The sequence below is a fragment of the Styela clava genome, chromosome 7 (assembly GCF_964204865.1).
Source record: "Styela clava chromosome 7, kaStyClav1.hap1.2, whole genome shotgun sequence".
Taxonomy (NCBI): domain Eukaryota; kingdom Metazoa; phylum Chordata; class Ascidiacea; order Stolidobranchia; family Styelidae; genus Styela; species Styela clava.
In genome coordinates this window covers 6,569,739-6,585,995 of record NC_135256.1, presented here as the reverse complement: position 1 = coordinate 6,585,995, position 16,257 = coordinate 6,569,739, and the positions used below count along the sequence as shown (strand labels likewise).

The 16,257-nt window shown below is 37.2% G+C and overlaps 1 protein-coding gene across 1 annotated transcript; it reads left to right on the top strand.

The window, feature by feature from the left end:
• Positions 1 to 85: 85 nt before the first annotated feature.
• LOC120328194 (sodium/mannose cotransporter SLC5A10-like) lies at positions 86 to 14,300 on the top strand. The gene is made up of 15 exons (XM_078114569.1): positions 86 to 1,264; positions 2,127 to 2,262; positions 2,568 to 2,668; positions 3,250 to 3,421; positions 3,918 to 4,037; positions 4,120 to 4,343; positions 4,716 to 4,824; positions 5,184 to 5,318; positions 10,275 to 10,425; positions 10,972 to 11,140; positions 11,537 to 11,655; positions 12,191 to 12,287; positions 12,542 to 12,635; positions 12,924 to 12,998; positions 13,583 to 14,300. Exons 1-15 carry the CDS (start codon positions 1,133 to 1,135, stop codon positions 13,720 to 13,722), a joined length of 1,974 nt encoding a protein of 657 aa, XP_077970695.1. The 5' UTR covers positions 86 to 1,132; the 3' UTR covers positions 13,723 to 14,300.
• The last annotated feature ends 1,957 nt before the right edge of the window (positions 14,301 to 16,257 follow it).

Here is a 16,257-nt window from a genome sequence, read left to right as displayed (position 1 = left end):
AATCTGTTAACATTTTAAAAATTGTGTGCCTTTCTCGCGATTATGTATACGGAGACAGAAATGGAAATTAATTTGGCCGCAGTGCCGCAGATCTTTGCTGGAGATATAATTAAAATATCATTCGCACAAGTTGGACAGCCAAGTACACGAAAATCTGCAGTTCGCAATCGCAACTCCTACTTGACGTCTAGTTTGAGTGCAATACCTCGATTAACAGCTTGTTTTTTATTTATTTATTTAGTTAATGATTACCCTACTACGTTGCAGCTTATATCCCACGTGTTTCCGTGCAGAGCAGTCTGAGTTAGTAGTTATCAAATTTATTAGCGTATTATGTACATTAAAACAATGAAATCGAGAAATTCTTCGACTGAAAGGGTGAAAAGTCCAAGATGTTAAAAAAAACTAGAATACAAGTGGTATTTTGACTACAAGTGGATTGATTATACAATGCATATGCATATCAAGGCAATTCTGCCATACAGTTAGTGCGCTATAGTAGCATATTATGCTATTTTAGTCAGTTTCCAAGAGTCTTAAACAGACTGGTATTTGTCTAGCTGGGCATAAAAGCAGCTTTTTCTAACTCGAGCATGATACGCTAGGTGTCCACTCTACACTTTTATCGGTACTTCCGTAGTGTGTGTACCAGGTTAGTGTTAGGCCATAATTTTATTACAATTTTTCTTATTTAAGTTTTATTATACGAGTTCGGGGATTGTCTGTGTTAGCCAGGTAAATATACTCATAGATTTCAGTCCTTTCACACAACTTGATGTGAAGTAGGCGAACAAAATTAGTTACCTCCATATTGGTAAACACACTTCTGGGGCGCCATTTTGATTATTTGACTATCAGCACAGTTTTGAGTAAATACAGAAACAATCCATTGTATTGTCAAATGCTACATCCGAACTTGAGATCCCGGAGTTGTGAATCAAATCCAACGTGGGTGAGGTCTTTTTCTCGCCCGTTATAATAAAACTTCAGTTAAAACCGTGACAAATATACGTTTACAAATTTTTTCGTTGTCCACATAAAATTTTAAACATATAAGTTTGATAATTGAATAGCAATATCCTGCTAAGCTCAGATTCTCGGTAACTTGCTGATATATTGTAATAAATGAACAATGTCAACCGCAGCGCCCAATTTAAATTGGACTACAGCAACCACTGAACAGAATGGAGATCCATCATTGGCAATCGTTGATATTATCGTGATCTTTGTTTACTTTGCTGTCATTCTTGCTATTGGATTGTGGGTAAGTCACTGTTGCTATTGGATTGGGGGTAAGTCAATATCCCTCTATTTACAATATAATCATCGGCAGACATGGCAGGGGCCATAGGCGCCGTTTGAAAAGAGGCGCAAAACGGCGAAAGGTTTTAATCGTAATTTGTGTCAATAAAATAATTTCTAATTGGAAATAATTGGAACTCTTTTTTTTAGTTAAATATTATCGTACACAATTCAATAACAGTCGTTAAAAATTGTCAGTCAGCGATCAAGGAGGCGCATTTTAAAACTTTGCCATGGGCGCCATTTCACGTGGATGCGCCACTGAATATAATACCTTGATTACATGTAGTGCTTCTGAAATATAAATCAAGGCAATGTTATGTATTATTATGCTATTATATTCTGGTATCAATTTACTGGAATATCGAATCGGGAACGCTTGTAACAGAAATCGGTACTCCCGTAGTGTGTGTTACTCGATTTTCCTTACTTTAGTCCTATTGTGAGTTCGGGACTGTCTGTGTTAGCCAAGAGAATATAACCCCGCCCATAAGTTTCAGTTCCTTTACAATACTTGATGTAAAAGAGGCGAACAAAATTGGTTACCTCCATATTTGTACATACACTTCCGGAGCGCCAAAATATCATCATCTTGAATTCCAGTTCTTTTTAGAATAAACAACTTGACTATTTAACAGAAAATAAATTAGGTAGTTAAATTTGCTTGCTCAAATCGAACCGTTGTGATAACCGTGTAGCACAGATTGAAACGCATTTGAGAGTATGTAATTTTTGTCCAATAAAACTAATCTGTACCAAGGTGTGCAAAAGTAAAAATATGTAACCGTTGCTCATTATAAAATTTCGTTATCTATTGCAATCAGGCGACGTTTACATCATCGCGCAAGAGTGTGAAGGGATATTTTCTTGCCGGCAAGAACATGGTATGGTGGCCTGTCGGCTGTTCTCTTTTTGCCTCAAATATCGGTGCTGTTCATTTCATTGGCTTGTCGGGTACAGGTAAGGATTTCATAAGAAAACTGGCAATAATAAATATCATAACTATCAGTTGCGCAGGACTAACTACCTTTCCTTGCCTTTGCGGAAGTGGATCCTTATGCGTGTAACTCAAGGATGCTGTGGCAAGAATAACGATAACTATTCTATTTGATTCAAGATAGTTGCTGCAAATTAACACAAATGTATTTCTGTAACGTTTCGTCTGACCGGGGTCGGACTTCTCCAGACAAGCATTTTCCAGTTAATAAGTATCATGTAAGCAAATAATTATATTATTTCACTTGTGTTTTCATTCATTTTTGCAGGCGCAATTGCCGGAATCGCTGTGGCTTCTTTTGAATGGTTGGCAGCCTATTTGATTCTTTTGCTTGGATGGTGCTTTGTACCCATATACGTATCTTCTGGGGTAGGTTTATATTTTTAAACATTTAATTAAAACAGGTCATCGAGTTGTATTCTGATGGCCTGAGATTGCGTATTTTCAAATAATATGAGGATGCCACCAGGGTAAGTTGATCTGCACCTCCAATTTCAAAAAGTTGAAGCATTAGACTCAACTGTGTCGGCATCGCAGATTACACATCCCGGGTTCAAATTCCATGACCACTGACCTCACCCAAGGTGTAATAAATTGGGTAGGCAAAGCCGAGCCGGAAAGAATACTATTTCTCCAAACAATATCGTTAGATATCAGTGACATGGAATTTGGGGTGACCGTACATTTGAACCCATGTGTATATCCGCGAGTTCAATCTATATGCGGGTGCTAAAACCTATGGGTTAGGGTTAGTTAGGGGTCAAATATCCGTAAAACAAAAACATTTCCATAGGTGCAATAGTATGTAGATGCAATTGTCGTGGGTTCAAATGTAATGGAACCGGAATTTGGCACTGGCGCCAAAACTACAAACATCATTATACCTTTCGAGATAAACTCATGGCGAGATAAACTTTGCTTATATAAATTTCCACACTTTTGTCTTCAAGGTTTACACCATGCCAGAATATCTTCAAAAACGATACGGAGGACAACGCCTGAGAGTAACAACAGCTATTATATCAATGTTTTTATATGTCACCACAAAAATTGCAGTTGACCTGTATGCGGGAGCTCTGTTTATTCAGCTGACTCTCGGAATTAATCTTTATCTGGCAATAGGTATGGAGATTTCGGCAGTATATTCTAGTAACAGTTTGGTATAACGGTTAAATGGTAAATTTTCGTTAATGGATAGTACAGGGATAACTATGTAAATCCTATCCTACGAGGTTATATGTTAAGTCAAGTCAGGTATAGCGCAGAAATTGTTACATAACACCGTTTTTGTAATCAAATTGTTGATTTAATTTAGTGGTAATACTGAACATAGGCCTACCCATATACAGCTTTCATCAATACAATTAGGTGGTTGGCAATTCGTAAGGTGGTTGGCAAAATGATGAAAAATATCTTGTCGTACATTCGATATCACCTGTTGCTACACATGCCATTAGGAATGGAACGTCCTGCTTATTACGGAATTCAACTAATTCATCATACAAAAACCACATCCTACCCAAAGCCTGTTGTCTTGTGCTTTTTAAACCGTGCCCGTTGGGAGCATACTCGCTCGAATGTCGTACTCGATCTTATTTTATTAAATTCGTTTCCACAGTTTCATTGCTGGCAGTTACGGCGATTTATACAATACTTGGTGGATTGCGAGCAGTAATTTACACTGATACAATGCAAACAGTGATTATGGTGATCGGTGGATTGATACTTATGTTCCTGGGTAAGTGTTGCCAGAAAACGTTTCAAGCAAAATATGGAGAAAAAAATTCAGTTATTATTCAGCGAACTCCAAATATCTACAGGTTTTGAAAAAATTGGCGGATACGACAAATTGGAGGAAAAGTACATGAATGCAATTCCGCAATCAACGTTGGATAAGTTAGGCACAGAGAATGCGACTTCATGCGGACTTCCACGATCAGATTCGTTTCATATGCTCAGACACCCTGTTGACTCCGATTTGCCATGGCCTGCAATGATATCTGGCATCGCTATAATTGGAACGTTATATTTTTGCTCCGATCAGGTTGTGATACAAAATTATTACAGTAAATAATTCAACTCGGAATATTTTTAAATCAGTTAAACAAATATATTGAATATTCAGCAAAATTTGGGCGCTCCAGAAGTATGTGTACCAATGTGGAGGTAACTAATTTTTTTTGCCGACTTTACATCGAGTTGTGTAAAGAAACGGAAGCCTATGGGCAGGAGGTATATTCACTTGGCTAACAAAAACAGTCACCGTACTCGTTATGGAACTAAAACAGGGAAAATCGGAAACCTGGTACACATACTACGGATTGTCATATAAAGGACATCGAAAAAGTACTTAATATTTTGCGTTACTATATAAAATGAAACGCATGTTTCAAATGTAAAATACATTCAACTTTAGGTGATTGTGCAAAGGGTTATCGCTGCGAATTCTATACAAGATGCCAAAGGTGGATGCATACTCGCTGCTCTCTTGAAAATAACTCCGATGTATCTGATGGTGATGACAGGTAATAAAATATTTGATAAAAAATTCTAAAGTTGAATTTCGAAATTATGTATATAAAATAATGAAATATATATATATACACATATATATTGGTAAAAATAGAATCAGATGGTTATCAGGTTTGCTATATTACTGAACTTGCTACACTTTAAAGACCACATGCTTCGACAGGATTATGGTTGTTTTTATATATATTTATAGTTTATACAATTCAACCATTAATAGACAACTATGGCACGGAGGTTACACGAATCTCTAAAAAATTTTATTGGGTTTCCGCCCCACCAAAACGGTTGTAAACCACTGATTTAAACAGTCGTGTAATACAGCGTGCCATTACACCACATTTCATTCAATTAGGTATGATTAGCAGAGTGTTGTTCGCTGATGAAGTGGCGTGTTCAAATCCTGCGGACTGTGAAGAAATCTGTCAGAATCCGCAAGGATGTTCTAATATTGCGTACCCTATGCTTGTTCTTGGAGTTCTGCCTGCAGGTAAAGTTCATTTAAACAGAATTTTATTTTAAAACCGTACTTGTCTTGATAGTGTTTTACGGAGGCGAACACCAATGAAGGATTCTAATGCACGGAGTTTAATATTATTTTACGCCAAGATATAGATTATAATCAGTGGTGGGATTTGGGGGGGGGGACGGATTCGTCTTGAAATGTCCTCTAAGTCAGTGGTTCCCAAACTTTTTTGACCATCGCCCCCCTGCAGTAGTTTATACAACTTCATCGCCCCCCGGCACTACAAAAAATGTGTAAAGTCAGAAACGAATATATTACAGATCAAAAAAGAAGACAAATTATAGTTTATAGAGCTTTTTAATGAGATGGATTAGCTTGGTGTTCTTCATCGAGCTTTTTATTATATCTAAAATTACCCCGTTTACTGATGGAAAGGCGATTTCGTTGTTTTGATAGCAATAGTAGCACGGTTGAAACCCCCTTTTTCACCAAATGATATGTCGGAAATGAAAGAATCCAGGGTTCTACCTCCTCAAGAACCGCCGTGTACTCATGCCTTATAGCATTTATCTCCCTAAATTCACCCCATTTCACATTGAAATAATGAAAACAAAGTTAATTTTCCCAGACTTATAATAATGATTTTCGTACATCTCATTCATTCCTACAGCCTGATGACCTGCACCAAAATACTTCGGTAAAATTCATCCCCGATTCCCCATCCTACCACGGTCTCCAGTCCATAGAATTAATCAGCCATTTGATTTTGGATTCATGGACTCGGATGTGGAAGAAGCCGTGACCGACTATCGGCTACGGCGCAAGGGTCGGCAGATTTTATGTCGCTCGCGGGACAAAATTTAGGGTGGCTAGTCTTTTGCGGGTCGCTTATTTTTTTTTTTAAGTTAAAAACGGAACAGCGCGCAAAAGCTGCGACAATTCGTGAACTCAACTCAAAAAAATTATTACAATGACTTTTAATGTGACACTGTCTTGTTGCTGCATCGCGCTTGGTAGCTTTACGACGCCAAGGAACTTTTTCTAAATGGGCATCCCAGTTTTTGGTTGTTCTTTGTAATGTTCATTTTCGAAAATAATTGTTCGCACAAATGTGTACTTCTAAACATCGAAGTGAATATTTTCACCTGGTTTGTGAAATTTTGATGAAGATTTTCTTTAAGAAGATACATTCTTACAAAAATTAAGCAGGGATCAATCTCTCGAATAGAATATGAATTTTATTTTCTTATTGCATTGCAACATGTTCGAATATTTACTGCGCTTTTGAACCCCTGCCCTCAGCATCAACTTTTCTTCGTGTTCCTATTTGTCTAATTATAATTAAATTGTGGGCTCGTTAAACGAGTAGCTAGCTGTTCAATATAGTTTTTAGGATATAATAAAATTTAGTCTAATCGTGTCTCACGATAAATTCTGTTACGCAAAAAAATGTAATTTACTCCTCGAGCGTAGATTATAAATAAAATTAATTCATTGTCAAAAACGTGGTTCGAATGTTTCCCCGGGCATAGACTTCCTTGTTTACTTCGTGACATTGGCCAATCAGCATAATGCAAAAATAAACGTAACAATGCCCCCTTTCGCATCCACTCAGACAGATTTTCAGGCGTGGTCGTGAACATTACCTCATTTTCGCGTTTTAGAATTATATTTGTTAGTTTTTAGTTGTTTTTCGAAAATTTAAATATAAATCAAAGAAGTCAATGATTACTTTATCTTCCCATGAGTTTCAGTTTAAATACAGTAATCAAAAATTAGTGTAGAATAATATGTGATAGACTGTAGGGCTAAAATTCTTTATCGGTACTTTTAAAAAACAGATTGTTGAATGGTATGAATTAATATGATAGTTTGAAACAAATACCCCATTTTAAGGCAACCACTAGCGAAACCACTCTTAAAATAAGTAACAAAAACTTTAAAATGGGAATGTATAGGAAGAATTTTTCGCGGGCAAAGGTCGGGGATAGGTCCATTCAGTGAATTTTCCCGGGCCAGATTATTTTCTCCGGCCGTATTTTGCCGACCGATACGCAAACTACCGTACCTTGCAGCAAAGACGATTCCAGCAATCCTTTCGCGTGTGATGATCGCCCACGTGATTCAAGCCTGCGAATGCACACGGAGTACAGAATTAAGTGCACGATGCACCGAAAAAAAACAGGTATCGCGAAATTGCCCCCCTGTCGCTCCCTTTGACTTTTTCGCCCCCCTCTGTATCGTTTTCGCCCACCGGGGGGGGGGCGATATTACCCACTTTGGGAATCACTGCTCTAAGTCATAGGTTCTCAAAGTGCTCCGTACGTAGCCCCAGGGATCCGCGAGAGAAACCCAGGAGCTCCGCGAGCTATTCGATTACTCTTCAAAATACTGACTCAAAATTTTGTAACTGTTCAAAGAAGCAATAACAGCTTTGATAAAATCTGACAACAATATAGCCTCGAAATATGGTAAAGCGGTGGAATTAAAAAATGACATTATTTATAAGCAGGAGCGCAGCCAGGAAGAGGGAGGTGGTTCAAAATTGGAATCGGAAATTTCCGCGCAACATTCTTCGCGATTAAAAAGACGGATAACTAGATTCTGTTGCGTAAAATATTCAATCCATGACCGATGCGAGAATTTAACGTGTCTCGTCGTTATAATGTAATTGAGCTCATCGTTACTCACGTTTGGTTCGAGATTACTTTTAAGATTACTAAAATGAAAGAATACTGTTCTAAAATAACATAAAATATATATGTGATAAACTGCCAACTATGAATAAATTGGAGTCGTATTTTTGCGATCTTGGGATTTGTCAAACTTGATTTGTTCTTTCGCACTTGAAATTATTTTTAAGCAAGATATCGCCGTTTAAAAAATCACAATGTCTGGGCAAAATACGAACAATTGGAATTTATTTTATTGCATTCGACTTCGTCGGTAGTTTCAGAATGAAATAGAGGTACATCGCGGATCGCGCGCACAATTGATTGCGTGCGGCTTCGTCCGTAGTTTCAGAATGGGATAAAAAGGTACAACGCTCGCACAATTGACTGTGTTTCGATTTCGCAGTTACTACGATGAAAACCTAACATAACATCAAATTTTGTGATTTACAATGTCTATAAAAGCGTTTTTAATCTGATGTGAGTCTGCTGAAACCAAGCATGTGATCTTCCATTTTAAGTTTCAGTTTTATTATTTTAGAATGCCGTTTTTCAATCAAGTTGCGGATTTACCTCTTTATTAATTATTATTTTTAGCATTTCGTCTTCGATGACTATCATATGGTAACATGTTTTTCACATTGAACTCATAATTCCCCACGAGAACAAAAAAGCATTTAACGTCGTCATTGTGTAACAATACATATATATGCCGAGGAAAATTTTTGATCTAGGGAGAATAAACACCGACGTAAAGATGTTTAAAACACACCATGCTGACGAAAAAAATCGGCGATTGTAACAAAATGAAATCGCGCACGTTATTAGCGCCTTTTAATTAAGTCTTCCAAAAATGTCAAAAGAAAAAAGATTCGAACCCTAATCTATTAATATGTTCGTCAAGTGTCAAATTTACAGCTTTAGTATAAAATTTAGATTTATTTATGACTTGTGTTAACCCTAAAAAGGTTCAGCATTTAAAATAAGAAAAGTACTTTTAACTTGCTCAGGAATATTAATCTGAAGTAACAATTTCTACATTTATTTTGGGGCTCCGCGAATAATATTCAACCTTTCAAGGGCTCCGCAACACTAAAAGTTCTAGAACCCCTGCTCTAAGTAATCTAACCCGTTCTTGTTTTGTGTTTTAGGCTTTCGACGACAACAGGTAACGTGCGCCTCAGCGTTGTACTTTGCGTCCGAATATTATGTATTAGAATCATGTAAGGCTTGTCATGTCAATACCTGCTTACGTAGTAACATACATATATTTTCTGAAATTAGGGAACCTGTTGTTAGTAAGTTCGGTACAAAATATAACCAGTACATAAAATTTTGAATTTCCATACTGGACAGGCGGTTGTCAATATCAATTAACCACCAGAAATGTTTTTTAATACTATTTTAAAGTCAAGTCAAGTTTATTTTTTCCAACCAGTAAAGTACAAAAAACATGCAAAAAATAAAGAAAGCAAGCCGGTAGGCGCCCAATATGGATCTCCGCCGTTACTTGAGGCCCGCGTTATTTCAGTTTACTATACTAAAGGATAATATGGAGACGCCATTGTAACGAGAAAAGTGTACCAAAACTGCCAGTTCATTTTGAGCGCTGTGCGTCTCATCGGTATCCGTGTGCATGGTTATGCTGTGGCTAATAATTAAAACACGTTCACGAAAATCCCTAAGGCTTCCTTAGTTTATGGATCTAGATGGGAGACAACTAGTTAGAAAGAGTATTTTCCTCTGCTGAAGGTAGCGTTATTGGAATTTCAAATTTCGACTTGATTCACGAGAAAACGGCGATACATTGTGAAAAAATGGAAATTTCATAACGATCGGCGTGTTTTTTCGCTGTTGCCATGGAAACGAACCTCCAATCCGGACTTTCTATAAAACGCCCATTACTAGGGCGACAAGATAACCCACGTGTGAAATTTCATCTAAATCGGCCCAGCCGTTTAGACGCTATGGCTTGGACACACAGACAGACAGACAGACAGACAGACAGACAGACAGACAGACAGACAGACAGACAGACAAACAGACCGATAGACAGACAGATAGAAAAACCTATACCTATAGCGGAGATCCAAAATGATATTTACATTACTGGGGAAGGGAAGTCGCGAGGAACAAAAACTGGTTATCGAGCAGCGACACCTAAGGTTCTAACATCTAATTTTACAGATTGGGGAGAAGAGTTTCAATTGATAAATACCATATGAATTTTGCAAATTAGTCAACTAATATCAATTGTTATAGGTTATTACTATTCATTATTACCTAAAGTTATTACCCAAACATTCAGGACTCCGTGGAGTTATGGTGGCTTCAATGTTGTCAGCCCTGATGAGCTCACTGACATCGATCTTCAACAGCACGAGCACAATTTTTACTCTCGATATATGGAAACGTATCAGGAAATCGGCAACTGAAAGAGAACAGCTAATCGTTGGGAAGTCAGTTACATCTTTTTTTATTTAAAAATGATCACTAGAAAATTTTCCAAAAACAGTGCTACAATAATGCGATATGTTTTATATCTATCTTCACTGACACATATCTCCAATGCACCTGACCTCACCTAGGGTGTAATAAATTGGGTAGGCAATGCCGAAACGGAAAGATTTCGATCCTTCCGAATAATAGTAGTTCTTGCATATCATGAGATATTCGTGACTGCATGCATAAGGGCTTGTTCGGGGTACTCCTGTAGTATGCAAACCAAGATGGCGGACACCGGAACGTAGGATGTGTACCAGGTTGGGATTAGGCCATAATTTTATTCCAAAATTCCATTTGTCCTTAAAATTTATTCATTCTAATGTATAACAACGTCTATAATTTGTTTATTCCTCGAATTTATTGTATAGAGGGGATTATTATCAGAAACTAGCCCGGGCAGCAGGAAAGTTTGGCACGCTCATACATACAGGACACTTCTGTTAACAAATAAATACATGCATTGATTCTATAATATAGCACAATTTAATATGCTTGTGTAGGTTGACCGTACTGGCTCTTGTTGTAATATCAATTCTGTGGATTCCAATTTTATCATCTTCGGCGGGAGGACAACTTTTTGTATACATAAACGTTGTATTAGCTGCACTGGGGTCTCCAATCGTCTCACTTTTTATTTACGGTATCTTGTGGCCAAGAGCGAATGAGAAGGTATGATAGTTCTTCACACCTCATTATATATATAAACATCTCAGTGAAACATGAATTACAATGCACTTCAACAACTGCTAGTTAGTCAAGGACTATGGCATGATAAATTTGCATCGCCATCCTATGATTCAGGGGTTTGTGCGTTTTTGGAATGTTCTAATACTCAGCTGAAACGTTCTTGCTTTTAGTCCTAAGTTGAGTCTGTTTCTTGAAAATAAGACAACATGTTCTTTGTAAGTTCGATACAAAATAGAACTTTTTCTAAAAATTGGGAATCCCATCACTACTTGTATCTAAGATTATTTTAAAAACACTTTTGCTCATGCTTACGTTTTTATTTACACGAAGCATCTATATCAAGAACGTAGTAAAAATAGATTGAACATTCTTTTGTAGGGCGCATTTTGGGGATTGGTTGTTGGATTTACAGTCGGATTGACTCGTTTGATTTTAGAGTTATTTTACGTCGCCCCATCTTGCGGAGAACCCGAAACGAGACCCCCAATCATTTACAAGTTAGTATAATTTTTGTACGATCATGACAGATTGGTGGGCTTTGAAATTTTCAATGCTCAATGTAAGTTACAACGACAAGTCTTTATATTCACGATGAAAATGATGAGATGAAAACAAGATAAATCACATGTGCTGCTCGATTTCGTTTGTCCAATCCAATATCTTGCAACTAAAATTTGAATTGCAGTAATTTTAACATATCTTCGCAGCTATGCTTTCTGGGCGCTGCAGAAGTGTGTGTACCAATATGGAGGTATCTAATTTTTTTTTTTGGCCCATTTACATCAAGTTGTCTGAAGGGACTGAAACCTATGGGCAGGAGGTATATTCACTTGCCTAACGCAGACAGTCCCTGAAACCGTAATATAATTAAAATTATGAAAATCGGATTACGGAGTACCGCTTTTTGTGTTTCTTGAATTAGGAAATTCATATTGCATGACTACAAAACAATATCTAAATATAAATATTTGATAAACATGAGCTTCTACAACTATTCATAAATATCGTGTTTACCCGATTCTTTTATTCCAGGATAAACTATATGTACGTTAGTCCGATTATCTTTGTAATTTCTTCCGTCGTTATCATTTGTGTGAGTTTTCTTACAAAACCCCCGCATGAAAACGAGGTAAGTTTTTGTTCGTCATTATATATATATATACTTAATATTATGAACAGCAAGTAAAATATTATTTTAACCTGTTCGAGGCAATTTTATACCAACATATATAGAGTCTTAAAATAGAGTCCTGAAGTCTTAAAATTTTTAAAATTGCAAAGGGAATTTATCGAAAAATACTTGAACTTTGACTTATATGCCTGCATCATTGTGGGTACGTTTAAGGTTTAGCTAAAATGGATTATCCCAACTTTCTCGTTTAGTTATACGGCACCACGTGGTCAACGATAAGAAAACGGAAAACAACAGTTGCAAATAATTCATCTGGAGATTTAAATATGAGAGAAATGGAAGCAGGTCGGTACATTGTAAAAATACCAATATTTTCTAAAATTTTTAAATGCTTTTGAGTTTTGACCATTTTCAGCCGTAATTTGCTGTCGAACCACCGTGATATACCGATTATAACTGCTTTGTTTGCGAAAGACCGTCTGATATCCACTTTTAAGCTTTAATATATAGTTTTCTTCATGAAAAAATAATATCACTATCGGTTTAAAAAAATGATTTTAAAAACTGACTCGTGACCCTGACTTAGCAATCTTTTGCAAAGCGTTAGATGAATAAAGAGCTTTAATACTACAGGCGTTATTGGTTCCCCGAAAGAAGAAGATATTGATAACGAACTATCAGCTTTGGATGGGATGAATAAAGATGAAGGTAGGAAATAAGTTTTTATTTACCATTGTACAGTTCTGCTCTAGCTCAAAATTCATTGTTATAAGTTTCTTACTGATCATGCATTGGTTGTCACTAATTTGTAATGTATTAAGTACGAGAGTTAGAATATTATAAAAATATAGGTACTCCTGAAGTATGCGTACCAACATGGCGGACACCGTAACGTAGTATATGTTACTGGGTACCAGGTTAGGGTTAAGCTATATTTTCAAGTACAAATACTACGGGAGTCACTTGGCTAGTCCCCGAACTCGTAATAGAACTAAAATAAGGAAAATTGGAATAAAATTATGGCCTAATCCTAACCTGGTACACCTACTACGTTCCGGTGTCCGCCATCTTTTACGCGTACTTCAGGAGTACCAAAATATATGCTATGAGCATATACTAAATACATATTCATGTTCTATTATTGCATTCAAACATTATTACATAATATACACTGAATTGCGGTCAACCACTGTTACTTTACTGATATTGTTATCACGACTCGTTGGTCGATGGTAAGAGACATCTATTGACATGATATTCTTCTAAATACCTATGTCTTACTGCTTTTTCAGGGTCGAGTGTTTCTGTTTCTCTTCAAGAAAACCAGTATTTAACTGAACTGTACGAAAACCCTAAGTGGTCGTTTGTTCTAAATACGGCGGCAATATGTGTAATGATTACCGTTGCATTTTTAGTCGGACTTCACGCGTAATACACCCCTTGGAAATTCTAAACAAATTATAATTCGGAACAAGGGGCGGGCTAAGGCTTCAGTGGCGAAAGAAGAAAATTTGCAGGGAGCTGTTTGTATCTTTATGCTATCGGTGAAATGCTTGATTGTTTTGTTTTTTTTAATTTTCGGACAACTGGGAACAGACGTTTATGAAATTTGTCGATGTTTATTTTTGCTCTCGAGAGCCACACAGAAAATTAAGCGGATTTTCGACATAGTACAGAAGCGTGGCAACTGACTAACAAGATTAGTTCAAAACAATGTGAAATCGAGACAACATATCATTCCAGTGAGGGATTAACAAAATGGACTGTTTTGCTTTATCTAAATTGTATTCACGATTTTGATGTGTAGTATTCAAAATTTAAGTTAGATAAAAACCTTTTTGATATAGACAAACAAAATCACAAGTCTGACGATTGGATTTTGCAACACTCATTGTTTTTATCCTTGCGGAACGCGTGAACTCCAATCGGTCCTACCCAGTGCTTTTCAGTCAAGTGTATAGTACACCCCAAGATATGTCGGAATGTTTGAATGGCATGCCGCAGCGATAGAGAGTACTAGGGTATACCACATAAAATAGACAGAACAAAATAACTTGTGCGTATTTTGCAAAGATTTGGCAAACAAGCGTACCGGTAACTTATATGTGCGAATAAAAATGAATAAATTTTTATTGTGTCATCCCAGCCATTCCCGGCTTCGACCAGTTGCCTTATCTTCTTCGGTCTTCTCATCCTAGGCCCACTGCACCATCCTTCTTAAACTCGCCAACCGTCCTACCCCCGGCATCCTTCCTATCCTCGACCCACTTCCCTATACCCTCATCCTTCCTAGCCTCGATCCACTGCCCTATCTCCCTCAGCCTTCTTATCCCCGACCCACTTCCCTATCCTTCCGAGCCTCATAGCCTCGACCCACTTCCATATCCTTCTCAGCATCCTGTCCTCGACCGATTCCTCTTAGCCTCCAATACTTGACTCACTGCCCCATCCCCTTAGCCTTCCTATCCTCGACGCACTGTCCCGTCTCCCTCAGCCTTCTTATCCTCGACCCACTGCCCTATCCCTCTCCGCCTTCCTATTCTCAAACCACTACCTGTCTTCTCTTAATCTTCCTATCCTCGACCCATCGCCCTATCTACCTCAGCCACCCCATATTCAACCCACTACCCTATCCTATCCCCTCAGCTTCTCTAGCTTCGTCCAAATGCTTTACTCTCTCAGCTTTCCGATCCTTTCAAGAATGTAGTTTTCTTTGTTTCTGAAGTTATTAAAAAAGTTATGGGTTACGTTTTTTTTGGGGGGGGGATCACCATGTAATACACATTATAAACTTTACGCGAGTTTTTTTCCGCCTTTCTGTACTTTTTACTGCCTGTTTGTTAATGTTCATTGATTTATTGAGACAAATATAGGGTTCGGAATCTCCCGTTCGAACATTTTTTTTCACCCAGATACACCGGCTAATGACCTTTCCCTGACCTTCAACCCCCGAAAAATTCTTCCCATTGCAATGTTTTCGGGGCTATTTTAAGAGTGCCTTTGCGAGTTGGCGCCTGCCTAGATGTGTTTCAAACCATCATTATGATTCATTGCATACAACAATATGTTGTACCGGTAATGAAATTTAGCCTAGTCCATCACAGCTATTTCTACACTAATTTTTCATTACTGCAATTAAATTAGAACTCCTAGGAAGACAGAGTGATCATTAAATTTCTATTTAAGTTTCCGAAACACAACTGAAAACTAACGAATAGAGTTCAAAAACGCGAAAACGAGGTAATGTTTACGACCACGCTTGAAAATCTTTCTGAGTGAGAAAAGTGTCTGAGCGGGTGCGAAAAGGGTGCATTGTTACGTGACTTTTTAATCTTGCTGATTGGCCAATGTCACGAATTGTTCTGGTGTTCTGTGTGAAAATAACACAAGGAAACGTTGAAATAAAAATTAATTAATTAGGAATATTTATTAACCCTCTACTAGACACAAAATCTTGCAAGTTCAAGGTTGTTCAATAAAAATTTTGTCGCATAGAAAAAGTATTATTAGAAGAAAGTGTTTTAAACATATATAGCTGAATAGAACTTCAGCACACGGTATTAAAAAGTCATTTAGGGGTTGATGGTTGACAATAAAAATATTTTAAAAATAACCTATGTAAAATGGCCCCAGAGCGACCGTTAGAGTAGGGCCGGCATTTCATTTTTCTTTTGCTTTCCGACCAGCTGATCCACGCAGCAGATCCACGCAGAAGTGCTATCAAAAGGAAATTTAGAATGTTTACATTTGAATTTTAAATTGGAAACTAATATAACTATTCCAAAATTTTATACCAGTATTATTAATTCATTCAAACAAATTAGCTTAGAATGGAATCAACCACAAAACTATGCAGAAATATCGCAGGAAATTATTTGGCACAATCCATTAATCTTAGATAGGAATAAAACTGAACTAACTGCAAAATTAAGTTGGGTCCAAGGATAAATAATAACAATTGGTGATA

Coding starts and splice junctions, on each gene's coding strand:
- LOC120328194 (XM_078114569.1), top strand. CDS start 1,133: ATGTCAACCGCAGCGCCCAATTTAAATTGGACTACAGCAACCACTGAA. Junction 10,426..10,971: donor GAACAGCTAATCGTTGGGAA/GTCAGTTACATC, acceptor ATGCTTGTGTAG/GTTGACCGTACTGGCTCTTG. Junction 12,999..13,582: donor TGGGATGAATAAAGATGAAG/GTAGGAAATAAG, acceptor CTGCTTTTTCAG/GGTCGAGTGTTTCTGTTTCT.